General features: G+C 45.8%; 1 protein-coding gene across 1 annotated transcript in view; it reads right to left on the reverse strand.

The window, feature by feature from the left end:
* Nucleotides 1-22020, reverse strand: part of TNR (tenascin R) — a 79915-nt gene that overhangs the window by 25408 nt on the left and 32487 nt on the right. The window contains exons 8-16 of the mRNA XM_069478382.1: nt 16992-17081; nt 15674-15937; nt 14811-15080; nt 13501-13620; nt 12464-12610; nt 9519-9638; nt 6503-6646; nt 5713-5843; nt 4643-4775 (exon numbers count right to left, since the gene is read on the reverse strand). Coding sequence (XP_069334483.1) covers nt 4643-4775; nt 5713-5843; nt 6503-6646; nt 9519-9638; nt 12464-12610; nt 13501-13620; nt 14811-15080; nt 15674-15937; nt 16992-17081 — 1419 coding nt within the window. The remainder of the gene's footprint in view (nt 1-4642; nt 4776-5712; nt 5844-6502; nt 6647-9518; nt 9639-12463; nt 12611-13500; nt 13621-14810; nt 15081-15673; nt 15938-16991; nt 17082-22020) is intronic.

A 22020-nucleotide genomic window follows, 5' to 3' on the forward strand; every position in this document is an offset into this window, starting at 1 on the left:
ATAGATATCCCCATTACACTGATTTGATCTTTGCAAATTATATGAATGTAATAAATTATCATGTGTACTCTGAAAATATGTACTTCTATTATGTATCAATAAAATTTTTAAGAGTCTATATACATGCAAAATAACATGGATTGGTCTAAAAGAGAGTGCTAAGTAAAAAGTATGAGAATAGGGAGTGAGTTATGTAATCCAATACCAGCTGCATATATTTAAAACATTTGTATTCAAAATAATTTTATAAGAGCATTTTTCGAAAACACATAGGAACAAAAGGTTACAGATTTAACACATCAGAATCATTGCCTGTGCAAGGTGGAAGAAGAGATGAGATAGAAATAAATAAATGAGTAAATACAGAGAGGGACCTTGCTGGAGACTGATGTTAGTGCTATGTGATACACTGGGCAGTGTGATTCATTGAAACTTGGATCTGACACCCATCCGTCTATTCACGGGAATGGCTTGTTCAGATGGGATGATTAGTGCCCTACTTCCTTCTCCACACCAGGTCCCAAAGAAAAAAGAAGTTAGACCCCTCGTTTCAGGAATTACTTTTCTCAATGAAGCAGGAACTCAGCTGTTTCTAAGAAGTGGAGCAGAGGGAAGCCCCATCAGCCACCACTTTGGCAAGGAGCACATGTGGCATGTATAAGCGTAGATAGCGATGGATGGTGATCATTAGGCTTTCCTTTCCAACCGGAATACCCGATAACTATGTGGATGTCCATTATCCACTATCTATTGTCCCAGAGTTTAGACTTTGCCAACCTTCATTAATTTTCACCTCATAAACTGAAGCTTCTGTTAGAGTAGACTCCAGACTTTTCCTACAAAGCACTGCAGAGCAGCTCTGCCTGGATGTGTGACAGTGGGGACTGGAGCAAAGGTAATAAAAGAAAACTTCTCATTACCCATCTCTGGGCACCTCTGCAAACGATTGTCTTCACTTAACCTCAAGGTCAAGGTAACCTATTTTATAGTGTTCACTGTCTCTTAGGACAAGCTTTAGCAAGAACCTTGTTTGCTTTTTATAATATTAAAAGAGGCAATGAAACCTGTCTCTCAGACTATCATTTCACCAAGTCCTGGCTGCTCTGTGGGGAATATTTGTTTCCTCATTTATATTCATGTCTCTAAAAGACAAGTAGACCTTGGATGAAATTTCAGGTGACAGTAAATTATAAATAATGTATCCATATTTTTTCTCTTCCATACTACTTGTATTTAATTCCCCCTAGAGTCTTGTGCAAACACCAGAGACAAGAGGATAGGAAGCTATTAACATGATGGAAAGAATGAAATGGACTTATGTTATGTGGCAGGAACACAGCAGGGGAAGACCTCTTGATCAAAGGCGGTTTCTGAGGGTTTCTGAGGGCCAGTTCTTCCCTTTTTTCCTTCTTCTTAATTTTGTTATTACTTTTTTGACATTTTAACTCTTTTCCAGACTATTAGGTAGGTATCTTGCTTGAAATGAATTTCTTATCTTCGTCCACTCAAGATAGGGGGAAGATTTGTCATGGATGGAGGCCACTTTGGGGCCAAATTTTCAGCTCTGTTGTTCCATCAGAGTAGGCACAGCAAACACGCAGGATGATCAGCTGAGATCGGCTCATCCTAAGTGTAGGATTCTGCTAAGTGGAAAACTCAGGTACTGTCAATGAAATTGGAAAGGATGCTAACTGCCAAAAGAAATTAGCCTAAATCCTTTAGCCCTGGTTTGCCATCACCTAGGCTTCCGGTGCTCCTCAGACTTCTTGTCCAGCAGAATGATTCATGCCTGTGGGGTCCAGGTGGCAACACTCCAATCTTGCATTACGTGAACATACTCTGTTCTTCATTTTTGCTTCTTCCCCTTCCTGGTAGCATTTACATCCCCACTCTTTGGAAGCTCATACCCTTGTATTCTCTTCCTCCTTAATAAAATACGCTCTCGCAGGGGTGGAAAAAGTGGGGGAAATGGGTGGCGCAGGCAATGAAGATTCATGAATATCAACATGCAAATGACTACATAGCCTAGTGTAATGTATTCAGGGAAATTTGCACTGGGGTGGCAGACAGAGCTTGAAATTAGAGGGACATTGGGTATCACTCTCTGCAGGCTATATCTCTTTGACAGTGCCATCCCCATAGGGGTTATCAGGAATCCTCTCCCTCTTTGTCTTTGTTTTACCAGAGACCTCTCTTTGGTGCTCTGCAGCTGGATTTATCTATTCAATGTGACCAGTATCTATTATGTCTGTGTGCCAGGCTTTGTGCAAGTTACTGTCATGTGCATTATTTGTCCAAGAAGTTTTTATTCTGTAAACAGTCATTGCAGTAGGTTCTGATAAATCTCCAAGACAAAGTCAGCAGGATTTGGTATGTATTGGTGACCTACATTTAAATTTGAGCTTTTCGGTAAAACTGCAAAAGCTTTCAAACATGGACATATCTTTGCCATGTACCACAGAAGTAATACAGAGCCTTCTCTGGTACCTCGAACTATGCACAGGGCAGCTTGGTCAATAACTACACTCATTGCCTAGGAAATTAGGCTCTTCAGTTTTCTCCTTTGTGAGTTGGCATTGGTCATGCCCCAGGAGCCTAGGGTCAAGCGGAGTCTTGTAAAAACAAACAAACAACCTAAATACATTCTGATGGGCCCCTGCACTGTCTACCAAACCAACCACTATTCTGGCCTCCTCTCCAGATTTCCATGTGACTTGTTAATCCTCTGCTTATTTGATCCTACTGAGCCCCCAGCTGGATTTGGGATCCCAGACCCAAGCTACTGCACACCCTGCAGTGCAGCTGCATCTAAGAGAGGGAAATGAGGGGCACAGAAGGTGGTATACTTTTACAGCCCAGGTGGGTCTGGAGCAAGGCACAGCTATAAGATACCACAGAAACTTCAGGCACATTGTCATACTGCTCACAACTGCTAGCTGTGGCATCACCTGGATGGGAATTAAAAGCTCATACTACACTGAGCAAGCACTGAAACCCATGCATTTTGGGGATAAAATGATTAATTTGGACCTAATAAATATGCAAATTGGGAGCTCTGTTTAAGTGTCTGTCATCTATGTCCTTTTTATGGGAAATAAATTCTTAATTCAGTGGAAAGCTCAAATCAGTGGGTCTTTAAATGGTACCACGGGGGCCCCTTTAATTAACCTGTGAATGTGCAGGGAAGGACTTGAACAAGAAGAAGCTAACACCTTAGTTCTGAGATAAGACACCTTTGAAAGCATAGAGGGAGAGCTTACTTGACTTCAACCCCATAAAAGAGATCAAGGGTCCTCTAAGTTCTACTTGGTAAAGACATATCTTGGATTCATGTGTTGGTTACAAGACTAGGGTTTATTTTTATTTTTTAATTAAAACATTTGTTTTTCTGATTAATGTGCTCATTGAAAATGCTTTGTGAGGTTTTGAAAAGTATGAAAAAGAAGGGATAAGAGGACTTGTTCACAGTCTCACCACCCTACAGAGCCACTGGGGAGGTTTTGGCATATTTGATCAGGGTCCTGCTTTGTCGTTTAGAATGAGTCCAGTGGGGTGACACCTGGGTGGGCCTGGGGGACTTTCTGTCACCTCTTTGGGGATGGAGGGCTGGGCTCTGGGGCATAGACAGGGACCCAGTTGTCCTGGTGTTGTGAGATGGCAGGCAGAATGTGTCAGAGCGTAAGGCACATGCTCACAGCTTGCGGGCAGCCGTACATTACAGACTGCAGAGAGGCACCGAGGGACATGGCAGAGAGACAAGTCAACAGCACAGACCCCAGAGATAGGGCATTTGGGGTCACATCCCAGCTCTCCGTCTTAGGAGCTATGGGATCTTGGGCGAGTTACCTCACCTCTCTGTGGCCCAATTTCTTCATCTGTAAAAAAAGAGGTAATAGTCCATACCACAGTGGCTGTTGTGAGCATTAAATTAGATAATATATGTACTGCAGTTAGAGCAGTGCCTGGCTGTTCGATAATGCTCAACAGTTCGATATTAGTTTATAATATTTCCTGTTACAGGTATTACAACATTTTTTATCTCTTAAGGGCATTTTCCAAGTATCTTCTGCTGACTTAAGGAAGGGGAGGCAGGAGGAACAGCTGGATTTAGAAGTAGAAGACCTTGGTTCAAGCTCGGACCTGGCTACTTACTGGCCATGCTAGCCTTTGATTCCAGGCACCTCGTTTCACCAGCTGGGACATGGGGATCATGAGGCTGTCCTCACCAGTTGTTGTAAGGGCTGAGTGAGACCACAGGGATGTAAAATGCTTTCTGTATGGAGAAGAGCTGCAGATTTAATATGGAGGGTTTACTACTAATACTTTTACCAGGTGAGTCTTTGATTACAGACAGGCAGCAGAGAAAGGAGGGAGGGAAGGATGGACTTTGCTGGACAAACATTTGCAAAAGATCTGAACAAGAAGGGACCTGAGGTCTTTACTTGGTGCATTTGTTGGTTCAGGTAGACCAGGGGTTTGTGCTCCTGGGGTTGCCTTGTTAGTTCATGGCAGGACCTCGGAAAGGGGGAAGGACGGAAGAGTTTTCTTGATGGGCTCCTCCAAGCCAAGCCCCAGCAGAGGCTGCTGAGGAGCCAAGCATCAGGCAGGGGCGAATAAGGTATCACAGTGGCTACTCCCTCACCTGTGGTGAAGGCGGTGGCAGTGGTGCTGCTCCACAAGGCATCCTGGGCGGCCTGCAGGAGCACCGTGTAGTCTGTATTCTCCGACAGGCCCTCCAGCCGGATCCAGGTGTCCTCTGCATCCACAATCAGCTCCTGCGTGATGGGCCAGAGGAAGAAAGGTGGTAGGAGTGTCTGGCTTGCAATATGGGAAAGGGGAAGGGAAGTCAGAATCCCACGGGCAGCTAGGTCAGTACTGCAGTGGCAATACCCTCTGTCCCACAATAAAGAGAAAACTATGCCAATAAGCAGAGAGGCGAGCTCCCATGTGAGATTTAGGCCAGCTTCTATCTCACAAATGCATATTGGGATAAATTTAGGTACCTGGGTTATTGAATCTGCGTTGCACTGGGTTTGCTTGAGAGCAGAGGAAGAAGCTGAGGAAGCAGGATTCTAAGCCTCCTTATTCCCATCAAACAGACTAGCTTTGCTTAAATCTATTCTGGGGATTTGGCTTCTGCATGTGATTTCCCTTCAAAAAACGATTCCACTGCTAACAAAAAATTTGAAAACCAGTTTTCTAGATGGACTGTTTCAACTGGTGACATTAAACAATTTTTTTTTTCTGCAGACTATACAGATGTAGCCTTTGTAATGCTTACCAGGAGGTACAAAAGCCTGTTGAATTTGGTATCCAGATCATGTTTGCTTGGCCTCGTTGGTGAAAATTATTCTACTACCATGTACTTGCAAGTTTCCAACGTGCTTTGTGCTATCATTTTGGAGGCACCACCACAACCTAGTGAAATTGCAGGGGTAGATACCCCTGTTATTGAGAGAAGAAACTGAGCTTGGAGAGGGTTAGCTCTTTGCCTCAACTTACGTAGAGAGGAGTAGTAAAGCCAGCACTAGCTCCCAGCTCTCTGGTTCTCTCCTCACCAGCAGGCTGTGTAACCACCATGGGGAACCTAGTTCATTCCCTGTGGATTGCTGCCTTCCCCTCCCTCCAGTTTCCCCTGGTCATTCCACTGGTCAGTTTCCACATGACCTTGCTTGAGAGAAATGGCCTTTCACCTTTCCAGCAAAATCTCACCTTGCGGCTTCCATCAGCAGATTTGTAGGTCAAGACGTAGTTCTCAATCTCTGCCCGAGGAGGCTGCCAGGAGATCAGGGCACTTTGTCTGGTGACTTCACTGGCTGTCAGGTTTGCAGGGGGGTCCAGGACTGCAAAGAGAAGAAAATGAGAGGAACTCTCCAATTCCTCCCTGCTTGATGTCAGGCATAAATATCTATATACTGACCCCAGCTCTGGCTTGGACAGGAGCATGAAGGGCACTCCTGGGTCAGAAGATAATTGTTCAGTGCCATGACCACTCTTGCAGCTACTCCCCCTTCCCTCACAGGGCCTCTGGACTTGGGTGTGACTTATCCCAGTCTGACCCTCTATGCCTGGGACCCTGATCCTATTAAACCCTCATTTCTGCAAGTTCACTCTTGAACTTACGACATTTCCACATTTACCCTTGTCTACTGTACTCGTGGTCATGATCCCACTCGGCAGCTCTGTCTTCCATATCCAGCCTTTTAATATCCATCAGACTTTCCTGGGCCAGGTGCATTCGCAGTACTGGCCTCTCTTGGCCTGGTTCTACTGCTGTCACCCAGACTCAGAGTGAGAGCAGAAAACAGACGTGTCTGCCGGCCAAGAGCTATAGGTCACTTTTGCTGAATTTGGGCTGCAGTCGACCGAAATAAGAAAAGCTCATGGCTGCACTATCCAAAGCCTATAGAGTGCAATCCAGCCTACCACAAAGAAACTGATCGTTTTTAGGACCCACAAAAGCCTCCAGGGATACAGGGTATAGCGGTGGCCATGTACTCACGGGTGGAGAAGTTGGTGCTAATGCTGCCACTGGTGAGAGGCCCATTGGTGGCATACATGGTGACAGTATAGTGGGTGCTGGGAAGCAGGTCGATAAGCTGGAATTCCTCACTGACTCCATCAACCAGGATGGTCTCTCCAGCAACTGAAATCAGGTGCATGTGAGTGAGCTTTGAATGAGTCCACTCAATTTAGGAAAGACCTGCTAAATCCAAAGGCATTTCACAAGGACTTCATGTGAGAGAATTTTGGAAGAAGTCTTTTATAGATAACCTAAGTTATCTAAAGTCTTTTATAGATAATCAAAGTCAGCACCTTATTCCATGAAAAGATCCCCTCTCATCTCTTTTTATATCTTAACTGAGGAAAATATTCCTTATATAGAGGTCAAATTGTCTTTTATATAACCTCTATTTAGGTTTCTGGAGTTACAAAGAATAAACCGAATCCTCTGTTTACATGGCCCCTGTCTCCCCGCCACCCGTCCTGATCAAGTCTTTCTCCTCTAGATTGAGAAAATTCAGCCCCCACCTCCTCTTACATTTATATGACAATTCTAAAACCTTCACAATCCTGGCTGCTTTTCTCTGGACAAGTAGCATTTTATCAGTGTCCCTGCTGAAATGCAAAACTCAGAAGAGAATAAAGAACAATAATTGAGATGTACTGACCAATGAAACAAGCAGATTCGGGCTGTGCTTCTATTTGTGCCATTTATACTAATCCATCAGCTTTTGGGACAGCCATTTAACATTGTTCTCACAGGTTGAGATTATTACAAATCAAAGCAAAGATCTTGTTTATAACCGCTCTTCCTCCCTCCCAATACAACCTTGTTAGTTGATTTTTTTGCACCTGTGGACAGAGCTTCACATTTATTTCTATTGCATTTTGCCTTGTTGATTGACTCTTGGACCACTGTTTTAGCTTATTGAAATATTTTTGAATTTGGATTCTGTTGATCACAGTTTTGTTTTACATACAAATTCGGTAAGCGTATCTTCTCTGAATTCATTCAAGCTGCTGATAAAACTGCTCATTAGATCAGGGCCAAGCCTCTGTTGGAAAATTATTAACAGCATACTTCTGAATCATTCTGCATTTTACAAAGTTTACTAGGCACATCTCTAAAGTTGGTAGGGCCTGAGGTTTCAAGTTTCTTAGGATCTAAAGACATAGGAAGGCATACAAGCAAGTTAAAATCCAAACTAATACTTTGGAAGAGCGTACCCAACACTATCTTTTTAACATCCTCTTTTGCCCATCATGCCATCAGTCAGTGCTCCAGCCACATCCAACCATGGCAGCTCCTCAAACTCCTCATGTGTCCTCACTGCTCTGCAAATGCACACAGGCTGCTCCTTTTCTTGGAATTCCCTTTATTCACCTCATTTTTTTTCTTTCACTTTATCTAAGACCTTCCTCTTTTCCTCCCCTCCATGCCCTGACCCCAGTCATAATGGTCTATCAGATGTGGCCCTGGGTGTTCTGTGCTTGCCTATATTATACATGGCTCATACAGAGCTGTAACTCTTCACTTCTCTGTACCGTCACCAGAGGGGAGTTCTGTAAAGACAAGAACTCATATTTTGCTTCTGAATCCTTATCGTCTTATAGAGCATCTGGCCCATGGGAGGGCATCAAAAGTATTTTTTGAAAGAATAGAAATTAACTGCTATGAGGGAGCTGTGTGTTTTGTACCTGTGAGCAGGTGTGTGTCTGACTGCCTTAAGGGAATAAAGGAAGTTTTGGCAGAGGAGGTAGGGTTGAAACAGAGACTTGAAGGATGGGGTTTCTAGGCAGACAAGTGGGGAGAGAATTTCCTGCTGGAGGAAACAGCATGTGCAAATGTGAGGAGGCTTGAGAAAGCATGGTGAGAGTTAAGAAATGAGGGATCAGGGTCTGCAAGGAGGGGTGGTAGGAGTTGAGATGGATTGTGCATGCATAATGAGGGGTTAGGATGTGTCAACAGGAATGATATCCATTCTTTGAGGAAGTTGTTCAATCAACTACAGTTCCCGCTAACTCCAACAATGATCCACCATGTACTTTTCCATCTTAACTAAGGATTAAGTGATAAGTGGGGTTTTCTAATGCGTTGCTGAAATACAAATGTGCTAGTAGATTTGCCAATAAAAACAAGGACATAAAGTGGTTTCAATAAAACATTTATAGTGAATCTGCACTTGTATGTGGTAATCACTGATTCCTTTTCCAAGTTGTTTAATAGTCTCTTTTAGTTTTTACTTTCCTCAGGCTTTGATAATATGTTTACTTCTTTGCACCTTACAGAATTGACTTTCTCTACCATTTTTGAAAATCAAGACATCTGTCTGCCTTCTGTCTTCTGGTGTCTTTGTTCTCCGGATTCCTGAATATAATCCACAACAATTCTGTGATCACATGTTTAATTTAGGCTTTGTCTCTAAGCCTAGAAACTTGGAGTACACAACCCTGTTTTGCTTTGGGCTTCTCTATCCAACTTCAAATAGGATAAAGTGAACAAGCATAATGAAGAAGACATTACATTCAAGATTTTGTGTTGGTTCAACCTGTTGGGCTGGATATAGGTGGAGAAGACAAAAACAACAGGAGAGTTTAGCAGTTCTGAATCCTTTGTCACATGTTATATTCATATGTTCCAAGCATGGTCCTATAATGTCAGTATTTTTCTTACTCTGTAAATATCTAGAAAAGTCTTCTTCCTTGTTTGTAGCATTTTGGGACAAGTCTTAGCTTCATTCTGAGTTTTTGTCTTCCTAGTGCTATGCTATTTCTCTGTTTTTGTATTTGCCCTTGGTCACCTGCCTTTCTTGCACTGTTCAGATTCAGCTTTCTCAACTGCTGGAGTTGATATATTTTGCAAAGTTTGGGGATATCTTGAGGGCTTTATAGTATAAGTGAAGCTGGAAAATTTCTAATTTGTCCCTCATATTCACAGAATGGTTTGTTTCTTCACTTTCGTTCTGGTCTACATCATCCCCACCTGCCTGATGCACAGGCATGCAGACACCTACCTGTGAAGTGTGTGAGAATGATGACGTAGTTCTCCACCTCACCCACTGGCGCCTTCCACTGCAGCAGGGCTTCTGTCGGGGTGATGTTGGTAGCAATCAGGTCCACAGGATTGTCCATGGCTGAAGCAGAATAGGAGAGTATCAGTTAAAAGTACCAGCAGGTGCAGGATGGAAGTGTAATGAACTAGAGCAGAAGTTTCACCCATGATGCACATCTGCTGCTGTGCTATACAAAATAGTGCAGCGAGCGGAGACCTCTTCCCTTTCTGCACTTCTGGTTCCATCAACCCCTTTCTCTTCTCCTTTTTCTCCTTCCTCTCAAGTATCCAATCTTCCCTGATTGTCCCCAGCTCTTCCTTTTAATTTATTCAACTTCTTATGTGCAGAGCACTGTGTCAGGTGTTATAGGCGATTTTGAGGTATGGCTGTTGTGTTTTAGACATTTAAATCTAGATGGAGAAAGTAAGAACATGCAGAAATTGTTGTAATTCTTTAGGTGATGAGATAATCATGTTTACCCAGTCTATTTGCACTTTTATAAATGTAAGGGTATGCCTTGTGGAAAGATCTCTGTTGATGAACTTCAGGAAATGTGATGGGAGCTGCCAAGGGCAGGAGTATCCCCAGGATAGAGAACTTTGAAGGTATTCAGTAAGTACTTGTGGAATGACTGCACAAGGCTCAGGTTGCTTCTAAAGGCATGTCTGATTATTGCATTCTTGCTTCACTCTCCCAAGGCTCACTCAGAGCTGAGTCCTGGATATTCTTTTTGTTGCATTGAGAGTCAAGGGCATTTTTTATAGGCTTAGGCAGGCCAAGAGTGCCTGTCGGGGAACAGAGTGTGCTTGTCATAGGATCAGCTTCCTATTCTCACTTGTCCATGCTCTAAGCCTCTGCTTTGTTACCATGCTTCTCTTCCATAAAGTTAGAATGTATTTCAGAAATGGATGTTATTATAACTGTTTAGGCATCAGCTCAACCTAAGCATCATGCCGTTTACTTTTGGGAACCAAGATCTCCTTGATTTGATCCTGTTCTCTAATTGAAGGTTTTTGCTCGCCTATGTCCCTCACCACAAAGTAGCAACCAGAAAATATTTCTATACTTTTAAAATTTAAATTGTATCCATAATCTATGCCTTCAAAGAGTTCTTAAAATGCAGTCCTTAGGAAACTACAATTGGCTGATCTCTCTGAGACATGCTTGATACGATGAGACAAGCATGACACCCTGAAGGGGTACTCATTTCCAAAAGTTGTAAGACGATATGCCTCAAGTTTAAACAACAATCAAAAGACAACATAATAAGACCCTTCTGAGGCAAGCTAGTTATTGGAAGTTGCCAAAATAGCTCTGCCTAAACTTGAAGGAGGGCAATTTGGGTTGGTAAACCACTGGAGTTGGCTCCCCAGGTATCTGCTTTAGAGGCACTAGCTGCTGATGTGCAGGAACCTAAGGAGTAAGTTTTGACCTCAGTTGCTGCTCTCTTTTGTCTTGGAAATAGGAGCCTCTTGAAATCCATTTCATTGTCCTCAACGGGAAAAATCCTGATTTCTTATATATGAATTTCTAGGACACTCAGGACGGTGGGATTGTGGAATGACTGCATGAGACCTAGGTTGTCTCTAAGCATTGGCTTATGGGACATCACTTTCAGTCAATGCATTTTGGTACTTTAATGGTCATGGATAATTTGATGGATAGGGCAAGACTGAATAAAAAAACGGCTGGGTTATCTGTAGTCATAGGCCTGGAAGGGGACTAGGGAAGATCAGAATATTCTGTCCTGTCTGTAGAAGAATAATTTGTGTGTTTCTGAAGGAATATTTCTTTGGCTATTGCTTTAAAGATGCTGTTTCTGAGCTTGTGAGAACATCTACGAAAGCAGTGAGAAACTCCAAGGTGTATTCCCCTCGTTCAGGAAATATCATTTTCCAGGGAAATTAAGCAAGCTCAGGAAATCCAGGTGTTCTCCTAATGAGGCAAGCTGGATACTTTCCCCTGTGCTGTGTGACCAATGCCTTAACTAGGAGATTTGGTCTAGGGGTTGGGAACAGAAAACTTTAGCTGTGCCTTCTAGTGACTTCTACAGCAAATCTTTGCTTGTTCTGCCTGGGCACTTGCTGAAGGGCCAGACAGAGGGGCAGTGGAGCCACTGAAGGAGCTCTGTCCTCAGGCCCATCCAAGGGGCTTGTTTTCCAGAGGAAGGTCATGGGATTTGGACCACCCTTCCCCTCTTTCCCTTATTGCAAGCCGGTCACTCCCTCCCACCTCCTTCCTCTGGCTCATTGCACAGAGGCTGACTGAGGCTGCAAAGGACATGTGCATCCAATTGGAGAGTCTGTCAGAGAACCCGGACTACACCGTGCCCTGCAGGTGGCCCAGGACAGCAGCATCACTGCCACCGCCTTCACCACAGATGAGGGAGTTACTGCCACGCTGATGCCTTCTTTCTCCCTGAAGCATAAAGCAAGAGCAAATGCAGCTACTTTGTGGTCTCTGGCCGTATGTGCTGAAGAATTTTATAACCCTAATTTCATTATTGGAATAACAACCCTTTTCTGAAATGAAATTTCCTTATCTGAGTCTTTTAAAAAATCAAATGGATGATTCAGATGTCTGTTCTGGAATTTACTTCCATTGTGTGTGTTGAAAGGGCACTTTTTGTATTGAAAGTTCCATGAAAATTCTTAACCTAAACCAGGAAGACTCCTAGAGGGTGACTCTGTAAACTCTTAGCATTAAAGAAGAATATCCGGGGGAGAGAAACTGCAAATTGCCCTGCATGACACGGCGAATCGGAGGAGCATTCTGGAACAAAGGCTCGGACCCCAGAACCTGTGTCTTCTGTCTGAGCCAGAACAACTTCACTCTTTGCTTCCTCTGTTTGCTGCAGGTCCTCAGTCAGGGCCCTGACCCGACAGGCAACAGAGAGACACGCCTACCTGTGTGCACGAGCGTGCAGATGCGCTCGCTCTCCTCCCTGCCCCGCACACTGTTGAGGCTGATTTCGTATTCGGTAGCGGGATACAGCCTAGTGATGGTGAATTCTGTCACAGTGTTGGGCACCACTGAGCTGTCTAGTCGTCCCACTGAAGAAGAGCAGAATGCACAGTTACAGTTCAGCGGCTCTCTCAGAAACACAGGCCGTGGTACAAGGGCTCCTGGTGGCACCTTGCCACGAAGCACAGATGGGTGCAGGATAATAAATGGCTCATGGGCTGGGAATGTTGGAGTTTGAAGAGGCCTTGCATCCCAGTCTCACCCCTTCATTTTACAGGCTTTTTGGAGCAAAGAAAAGTAAACTATTCAGGAGATGGTTTTCTAACAGGCTGGTCTTCTCTCAGGCAATTACATTATGGAGTTAGAGGGCATGGCCACAGAAAGTGGCCTACACAGTCCAAAGACAGGGTAGCCTGGAAGGCTGTCCTCCCCCCTCGCTGGAAGTGAGCGTGCCCCCTACTTTGTTAACAATGCCACATGTATCAGCAAGAACTGGCAGGATGCAGGCAAGGTCTGGGCCAACTTCCTCTGACTCATACTTGGCTGAAGTGGCAGAAATAGGACCACGTCACTGTGGTTCCCTCCAAGGCTCCATCTGGCTCTGCTGGGTCTTTAGCCATCTTCCTGGATTCTAGTCTTTGACTTTATTTTCTTAGGAAAGTGCATGTGACCTGGCTCTTGGCAGATTCTTTTGGGGCTCTCTGTTTCCCATTATACTGCCTAAGTATTGGTGACCAGCCACCTTTGCTGGTGAAGGGCCTGCTGTCTGGGTGAATGCAATCAAGCCTTTCTTGGGAGGTGTTGGTGAGTGCGGGGTTTCTTGGCTCATCACCTGACTTTCTGATGGAGCATGCCACAGACAGCAGGAAAAACACGGGCAGGGGTTTTGATGTCCTGTGGGATGTGCTGCTTCTCCTATAATAATCGTCACTCAGCCCCAAATCCCATTCATCTTTAAGAAATCTAATCAATTTATTACCTTGGGTGGGTCGATATGATACTCGGTAGTAATCAAAAGATGCAACAGGAGCGCTCCAGGAGACCGTCACTGAGTCCTTGGTCACGTTGCTAATTGTGATGTTTTTGGGGGGATCAATTCCTACAAGGACCCGGGTGGTTGTGGGGAAAACACAGAAAGCACAGGGTGAGACAGGAATTCTCTTCCCTGATTGCATGCCGACTGGGAGCCAATGGTGTCCCGAACGCAGAGGAGGCCTTACTGTGTAATAGGGCACCCTTTAAACCACGATCAGCCTGATGTTTCACCTGAAACCTTAGAGGTATGGTCAAAGCCATGTTCGTGAAGAACATTTTAACAACACGAAGGCACGCTGGCAAGGTGTGTGCCTGTGCAGCAAATATTACTGACCTGCAGGTCAACTAGGAGCTTTCCTTAAAGTTCATATATTTTGTTTTGAACTGGGAGTAACATAGTCATTTTCTCTGGGGGAACTTCTCTTAGATAAACCCAATTCTACCTTTATCTCTTATTTTTTTACCAGCCATCTTTGGTTCAATTTTTAAAAAAAACTGCCTATTGACTGTACGGGGATTTCAGAGTGCAAGTCCAGAACAAATCCACTTTTCTAAATTGTATTTCATTTACGCTGTGTACTTTTTTTGACTGCTAGGGAATCACAGGATTGAATCAGCTGAGTGTTTAATCCACTTGTCCAGTTTGTGAGTTCTTGACAGTACGTAGGAAACTACCTAGACTTACGTGTTCTTACCCCATGCACCTTACATTTGGGTTTGTATTTGGGACTGATGAGATGAGACTGATCCAGTTCATCTCAGAGTGTGTGTGTTTTCCAAACAACGGTCAAATCAACCCCATTCTCTGACTGCCAGGTTACTACCTGGTTGGTGCTAGTCCCCTGTGAGTCTGAGGAAGCATCATTTGCCCCAGCGACCTTGCTGGGCAGTCAAGAGATGGCTCTCCAGAATAGGAACAGGTGTCTCTTCACGGTAGAGGGATTTCTCTCGGGGACTAGCTTTCTCCAGGGCTTTCTTCTAGGCTGGGAGTGGGAAGACCTTTGGATTGATGCATTCAGGCCTTTACCTCCTCAAGACATTGAGTCTGTCCTGCCTTCGTTTGAGAATTTCCCATCTAATGCATCTTGTGCAGCACTGGAAGAAGTAGCTGTTTCAGAACAGCTCACAGACCCCCCTGTAGCCATGCAGGCAGTGCCCTACTCCCTGGGTGTTTCTCTCTTTAAATTCATTGACTTGTCAAAGGCGACTGTGAGCACCCCCTTCACCACCTGCTGTCCAGTCCTCCAGCCTCACCTGTGGTGATGGAGCCTACGATGGGCTCAGAGGTCACTGTGCCATGGACAGCCACCAGGTTCACAATGTACTCGGTGGCCGGCTGCAGGCCCATCAGGACAGTATGCCTCTTGGTGGCATCCAGGGAGACCTCCTTCATCTCTTCCTCCTCGTCCCTGGGGCTGTAGTTCAGAATGAGTCTGTCTGCTGGGGGAGACGGGTCGCTCCAGGTGATGTTCACACTGGAGGAGCTCACGTGAGAAAAGTGCAGGTGGGAGATGGGGCGGAAGCCTGTGAAGCAGAGAGGCGACGAAGCACGTGTGAGGAGAGGCGCTGTTGGCTTAGAAGAGCTGCCTGACTGGAGGCATCTGTGCTCCTTGCTGATAAGGGCTATGCCTTCACCCGCTTGCCCAGATGGCCAACCCCTTGCTCTTCAGTCCTGCCCACTCCCACTTTGCCAAGCCATACACTGAAAAATAGATTCTGGCAAAACCAAAAATACCTCTGGGAGTCATTCAAAATGCTGACCCAGGATGTAAAGCCTCTATTCTGGAAGGCATTTGACGTGATCCCGTGGGTTCCCTGATGTCTGCTGACTTAGGGAAGGAGGGCAAGATGGGCGGAATAGACGACCATGTCCCGGCCATGGGAAGCCGGACACGAGTTTGCAGGTAGATAGCAGCCCACTCACCTCCCCCTTTGCCTCCACCCCTTCCCTCTTGATGTAATTATTAGTTTTCCCTCTAGCTCTCGTTCTACCCATCTCTTCTTTCTCCCTTCTCTGGAGGAAATGGGGCTTTGGAAGAGCGGGTGGCCCGGATGGCCATCTCACACTAAGCTCCATGGATCCCTGAACACGGCTGGGATTTCTGCCACCCCGGTACCTGTGAAGGCGTCCACAGTGGACTCCAGGCTCTGCTGCCGGCCCCTCTCAGCAGTGACGGAAATGATGTACTCCGCCTCGGGCTCCAAGTCTGTCAATGTGTATGAGGTCCTGTCCTTGGGCACAGTGACCTCTGAGGCGATCCCCGAGGACGGCGTAAAGGTGATTCGGTAGTGGTCGATGGGGCCACTGGCCTTGGTCCAGATGAGGGAGATGGAGGTCTCCGAGGAAGCTGTCACCATGAGGTCTCGGGGACTGTCAAGTTCTGTGGATCGACGTAAGTGGCCCGCTCTACACAGTTTCCCCAGGAGGGCCACTGTTTGTGGGCCCACTCTGTGTGTTTCTAAGCTACCACAGGCCTGCTGAGCACGAGCACTGGCTTGTCCTTGCTGACACTTATCTCAGTTTGCTAAGCCCCTTCCCTCTGAAAGATGGCCGGGGGCTTGGCAACCAGACGGACCATCTGAAGGAAGGCATTATTAGCTCAGATGCCACTGGAATACATCCGCCTCTGGGACAAAGCTGCCTGCTGGTTTCCAAGCTCTCCATATTCATTTTCTCTCAGCCTTTCTCAGTAAGCCAAGCAGGGCAAACAGGAGTCACAGTCAAGTAGGGATGTGCCTTTCCTGGCAGCTGTAGTGCACCCCTCCCCGACCCTGAGGCCACACTGACTTGTCTAACCGAGGGTGTGCAGGCAACTACATCTGAGGACCCTGGAGAGCCTTTCCATGCGGCTCTCTAGAGAGAGCGTCTATGCTGGACTGAGCCCGGACAGGCATTGGTCTAACATCCCCAGCCTAGCCCAGGCTGCTTGTACCGAAGCTATTGGAGTGATTTTGACATTTACCCAGGAATTGTAAGGAAAACTGCTAGATCCAGAGCAGCAATGGTCTCAAGTGGATTTTTATGTTGCCCTTGGGTTTAATGGGTTGTTCTAGACCTTCAATCCAGCGGCCTTTTTGAGGGCTTTTGTGGTGCAAGGTGAGGTATAACCCTTTCTGCCCGCTGTGTGATGGATGGCCTGCTTTGGGACCAACCTATTTGGGCTTTTCCACCTCTGCTCTGCACAGCTCTGGGCAGCCCTTCAGACCATGGGAGACCTAGCACAGGTCTATGGGGAAGGGGGGGGGACTCCATTCTGCATGTCTGATTTCAGAGGTTAGGCATAGGGTGGATGTCGTCCTAGGCTGACATTGTCACCATTGACCTGTTCACTGGTGGGCATTGCCTTCTGACTAATTCTTGCCAGGACATGCCTCCATGGCTACTCACACTCACAGGCTAACCCAGTCTTCTTCCACATCGATCCACCTACTCACCAGTCCTGGCATTCATGGTGGCTGGCACGCTTTGCTGTGAGTCCATGACGGCAGATATTCCAATGCCATACTCGGTGCCAGGTATCAGATCTGTCAGTAGATGGAGACACAAACATTATTCTATGTGTGTGTTGGGGACAGGAAAGGCTGAGAGGAGGGAAGGAAATAATCTTAAACTCCTATTCGTATGTTGTGTTTAGTCCTTCTTGAATGGCCTCCTAATTTTACCTATTAGGAAATTCCAACTTCACTACTTATACCAAGTCCATAGGATGAACCGGCCAGCGCAGAGCTTCCTGCCTGCCATCAGGCTCTCTGGGGACGCTGCCCTTGTCAGTGACCTTCAGAAGTGTGCTTCCCTGCATATGTAGACACTCGGGGTGGCTAGAACCAGTGAAGTGAAGTGGTTTCTTGCTTAGATTGTGAATTGGGGGAGTATGTAAGTAAGAGGGGCAGTGTGGGCATGGGCCTTTCCCATGTTTCTTGAATGTGTTATATGAGGACCTAGCTACACCTTTTATAGGTAGGAGCTGAGGCCATATGGGGACTCCTGGGTCCCTTCTGGGGAGCAACAGTGGATGGATTGTTTTCCTGAGCACAGAGCTGTCAGCCTCTGATGCAGTGGTGTGCAGAAGCCTGCTGCTGCGGGCTCCCCACCAAGGTCAGTAATTCCAGCCCCAGGGCATCTGAAGCTATGGATCCCACTTTAGGGTGGCTTCTGAGGGAGTCCAGGAGGGTGGAGGAAATGCAAAAACTGTTTAACTAAAGGGTGTAAGCATCTCAGGAACTCCTTTGGGGGATTCAATACAAAGGATCACTGAGAGGCTCCCAGAATACCTGGAAGTCTCTGGGTTCTCTCCCTGCCCTCTCCCACATTCATTTTCAGACTGACTGATTTGACTGGTGTATTTGTTTCCTATGGCTGCTATGACAAATTACCACAATTTAGTGGCTCACAACAGCACACATTTTTATCTCAAAATTCAGGAAGTCTGAAGTCTAAAATGGTTTAGCAGGGCTGTAATCCTTCCGGAGGCTCTGGGGGCAATCCTCTGCTTTTTCCAGCTTCTAGAGGCTGCCTGCATTCCTTGGTTTATGGTCCCTTAAGCCGTCTTCAAAGCCAGCGGCTTGGCATTATCAGATCTGTTTCTCTCTCTGACTTCTGCTTCCATTGTCACATCCATTCTGACTCTGACCTCCCTGCATCCCTTGTATAAGGATCCTTGTGGTTACATTGGGCTTGCCCAGCTACTACAGGGCAATCGCTCTGTCTCAGTGTCTTTGATCACACCTGCAGAGTCCCTTTTGCCATGTAAGGTGACATATTCATGGGTGCTAGGGATTAGAATGTGGACATCTTTGGGGGCCATATTCCATCCACTGCAACTGGCATCAGCTCATCCCATTTATTAGGACTGACATTGTAGAAAAATGCAACAAAAATCAAATTATCACCCCAGGTGTCTCCAACACTCAGTATGGGTCCTTCTGGTAGGCTCTTTGGGGGGCTTTTTGTGGGCTCCCCAGAATCATGGCTGATTACAACGCTTTTTCTGCATTTATATAATATTTGTGCTTTTCAAAGTTGCATATATTTTACAGCCTCATCACAACTCTGTGAGGAAGGTGGGATGGGCAGTCTTTTCTCCATCTGTGTTAGTTTCCTGTGGCTGCTGTTACAAACTATTGCGAACTGGGTGGCTTTAGCCAACAGACATTTATTCTCCCATAGTTCTGAAGTCTAGAAGTCTGAAGTCAAGATGTGAGCAGGGCCACGCTCCCTCTGAAGGCTCTAAAGGAGAATCCTTCCTTGCCTCTTCCTTGTTTCTGGTGGTTGCCAGCACTCCTTGGCTTGTAGCTGCAGCACTACAATCTCTGCCTGTGTTGTTTGTGGCATTCACCGTGTGGCTGTGTCTTCTGTTCTTATAAGGACACTAGTCATGTTGGATTTAGGGCCCACCCTAACCCATTTTGATCCTATCTTAACTTGATTGCATCTGCAAAGAACTTATTTTCAAATAAGGTCACACTCACAGGTTCTGGGTAGATATGAATTTTGGGGGGACTGCTATTCAATGCAGTACATCATCTTTTTATAAAAAGAAACCGTGGCACAGAGTAGGTCTGTGACCAGCTAGAGATGACCCCAGGCCTCTGGTCTCAGGGTTCAGGCTTCTAGGAGGATTGGAATGCCCCTTCGCTCCCTCCCACCTCATTGGCTCCCCAGGCCAGCTGTCACTTCCCTAGCATCCTTAATTTTGAGAGAAAATACTTTAGCAACCTTTCCTTAACAGATGGCTTGGTTTAGTCCAGGGGAGTACAGCGTGGGTAGCCAGAGGGCTCTACATCCCCTTCCTCTATATGGCTTTAGTTCAGCTCTTGCAATATATACCCCCATGCTTGGGTAAGGTAGAGCCTGCCAGGTCTTACTAGCCAGTTCCCTTGAATGAGTGCAGTCCCAGAGCCCTGGCTGGGCAGGCAGTATAATCAGCCCTCTTTCCCTTTCCTGAATAAGCTCCATCTCTTTTCCAACCCTTAGTTCTTTCTTACTCTAAAGTGACAACACCAGTGGAAGTAAACTTTGAAGTCTGGTGAACTTTGAAGTCTGACATACTCATGTTAATATTCAAGCTCTGCCACCTTCTACCTGTGTGACTTTGATTACTTAATATCTTTGAGCCTCAGTTTCTGTAGAATGGGAATAACAAGAGTATCAGAGAGTCATTGTAAGGATTAAATGAATCGATGTGTTTAAAGTACAGTGCCTGGCCCATAGTGATAGTAGCCAATATTTTATTACCTTGCATAGAGAATGATTTCAGGATTTTGAGTCCTTTTTTAATAAGTAGTCTCCTCTGCTTTAAGAAATGCCCTAGGCATGTACAGGCTGGTCCCAGGTACACCTGTTGTTGTCGGTGGGCAGAGGCTTAGCCTGTTGGCTCTGCTGGAAACCAGTGATTCAGGGAGCCCAGGTGTCAGGTTCAGTACCTGTCTCTAGATTGAGTAGGTGATTGCAACGCCCCCAGATCTGTTTGAAGCACACATTTATCTCCGTCAATATGTTCGGTGAGTCTCAGGTACATCCTTGGTTGGAGAAATTAGATTACCTTTTGGACATAAACTACTTTTCTCAAGCAACTGATCGAGACCTTCAATTGCCTATAATGAAGTAGAAATTCTCCAATGTACACGAAGGGTGACAGATGAGGGAGTAAGACAGAAATTATACGTTGCCAAATGGATCCAACATGTAACATTTTCATCCTGGTTTCTTATTTATGAAGCTTAAATGGAATGTTCAATAATTTACAATGGAATCATCTTCTCTCAGAAAACTGCAGAGCAGAATTTAAAGCCCTCTCTTCCCAGGTTTCCTGTCGAGGGGTTGGGGAAGTGGGGCTCACTCATAGGTTGCTGCCTGCTGCCTGCCTTTGATTTTCAGCAGCTTTCTTCCTCTGCTGCAGTGAATTGTTGCTCTCTGCCAGCAGGTAAAACACACTTCTGCTGGAAAAGAAAACGTGTATCCAAGGCACAGCTAGTGCACTTACATATATCAGTGCTTCGAGTACTCCTAGGGATTTCGCACTTTTTAAAGATCCCATTGCTCTCTATCAATGCTCTCTTTATCTTTCCATCCAGCTTCTGCAACTGGGAGCATATAAATGGTTCCTTTCTTAAAAACATCTCAGAAAATTCATCCCACAGGACACCACCACTCTCCATTCCTTATAGAACTTCCTTTGTGCTGCCTGGAGCCTCTTGCTTCTCTCAGTTCTTCCACCTCACGTCCATTCTTCTCAGAACCCCTAAGGCACACACTTAGCTACTCAACTACTATGATTGAGGGTCTCCTTCGTGTCAGGCATAAGGCCGTGTGCAGGGGATACCAGGGTGAGCTGAACAGACATTGCCCTTCTGGGGATGAAAAGGAATCTGTCCTGAAAAAGTAAACTAATTATTTAGTGAGCACCCATCACATGCCAAGCACCAGGCTACACGCAGCAGGTGATCTAGAAGAATAATGAAGAACAAAGGGAGGGAGGTAAGAGGGGTAAAAAATGAAGGAGAATTTCTGAGTGTGTGATGGTATAGAGTTGTCTAGTTATAACTAAGCTTCTTAGAGGGCTACACATGGCATCTTATCTAATTCCCCTGCAGCCCTGCTGGGAGGGTATGGGCTAGGAGCAAACAGGGGCTCAGAGAAGTCCATCCCTTGACCAAGGTAACAAAACTAACACATGGTAAAACTAGGTGGGAACCCCAGCCCCTTGCTTTTTCTGACACATCATGGCATGGTTCCTGTCCTTGAGTCTTTTTCAGGTTAGTAGAGGGCAGTGGAGGGGGCGAACTGGGATTTGAGAGTTATTTGGTGTCAAACTGGAGGCTGCTAACTAAGAGCCGTTTCAAAGGGAGAGCGAGATCGGCATGGGCTGGGGTAGCTGGAGAAGGCTTTCTACAGAAGGGACTTGAGCTGGACCTTGAATGCAGCTAAGATTAGGAAAGGCAGGGGAAGGAAATGTGGAATTCTCTGTGGTCAGGTGGGTCCTGGTGAGCACTCATAGATTAATGAGGGCCAGAGAGGAATGAGGACTAGCACATTCTCACCTGCACTGCAAGGCCCACGGCAATGAAGACAGAATGACTCATCAAGAAACCTATTCTTCATGCTTGCTGCTGCTAGCGGGGGCAGTGGTAGAGAAAAGGAGGCCCAAAAAACTGAGATTGTTGTCTCTTGCCAGCAAAAACATGAATAGGACACTTAGGATCCACAGGCCTGGCTGGGTGCAGGTGGCCATGTGGAAATATGCACACTCTCCATCTCTAAGTCCCTGGGCTCATATCCCAGGTGCTCCAAGTCTATCAAACTGGGGTTAGGAATTTGGTTGCCACCGTGCACAGGACACCTGCCTTCACAGAGAGGGACAAGACTGGGGGCCCTATCCCTGAGGAGCTTGTAGCTAATCTCTTAGTTTTTATAGTTATTATGTTGTTATTGTTAGTTTTCACATAGGTCTCCTCATAGACTCTT

The sequence above is a fragment of the Eulemur rufifrons genome, chromosome 8, assembly GCF_041146395.1.
Source record: "Eulemur rufifrons isolate Redbay chromosome 8, OSU_ERuf_1, whole genome shotgun sequence".
Classification (NCBI taxonomy): domain Eukaryota; kingdom Metazoa; phylum Chordata; class Mammalia; order Primates; family Lemuridae; genus Eulemur; species Eulemur rufifrons.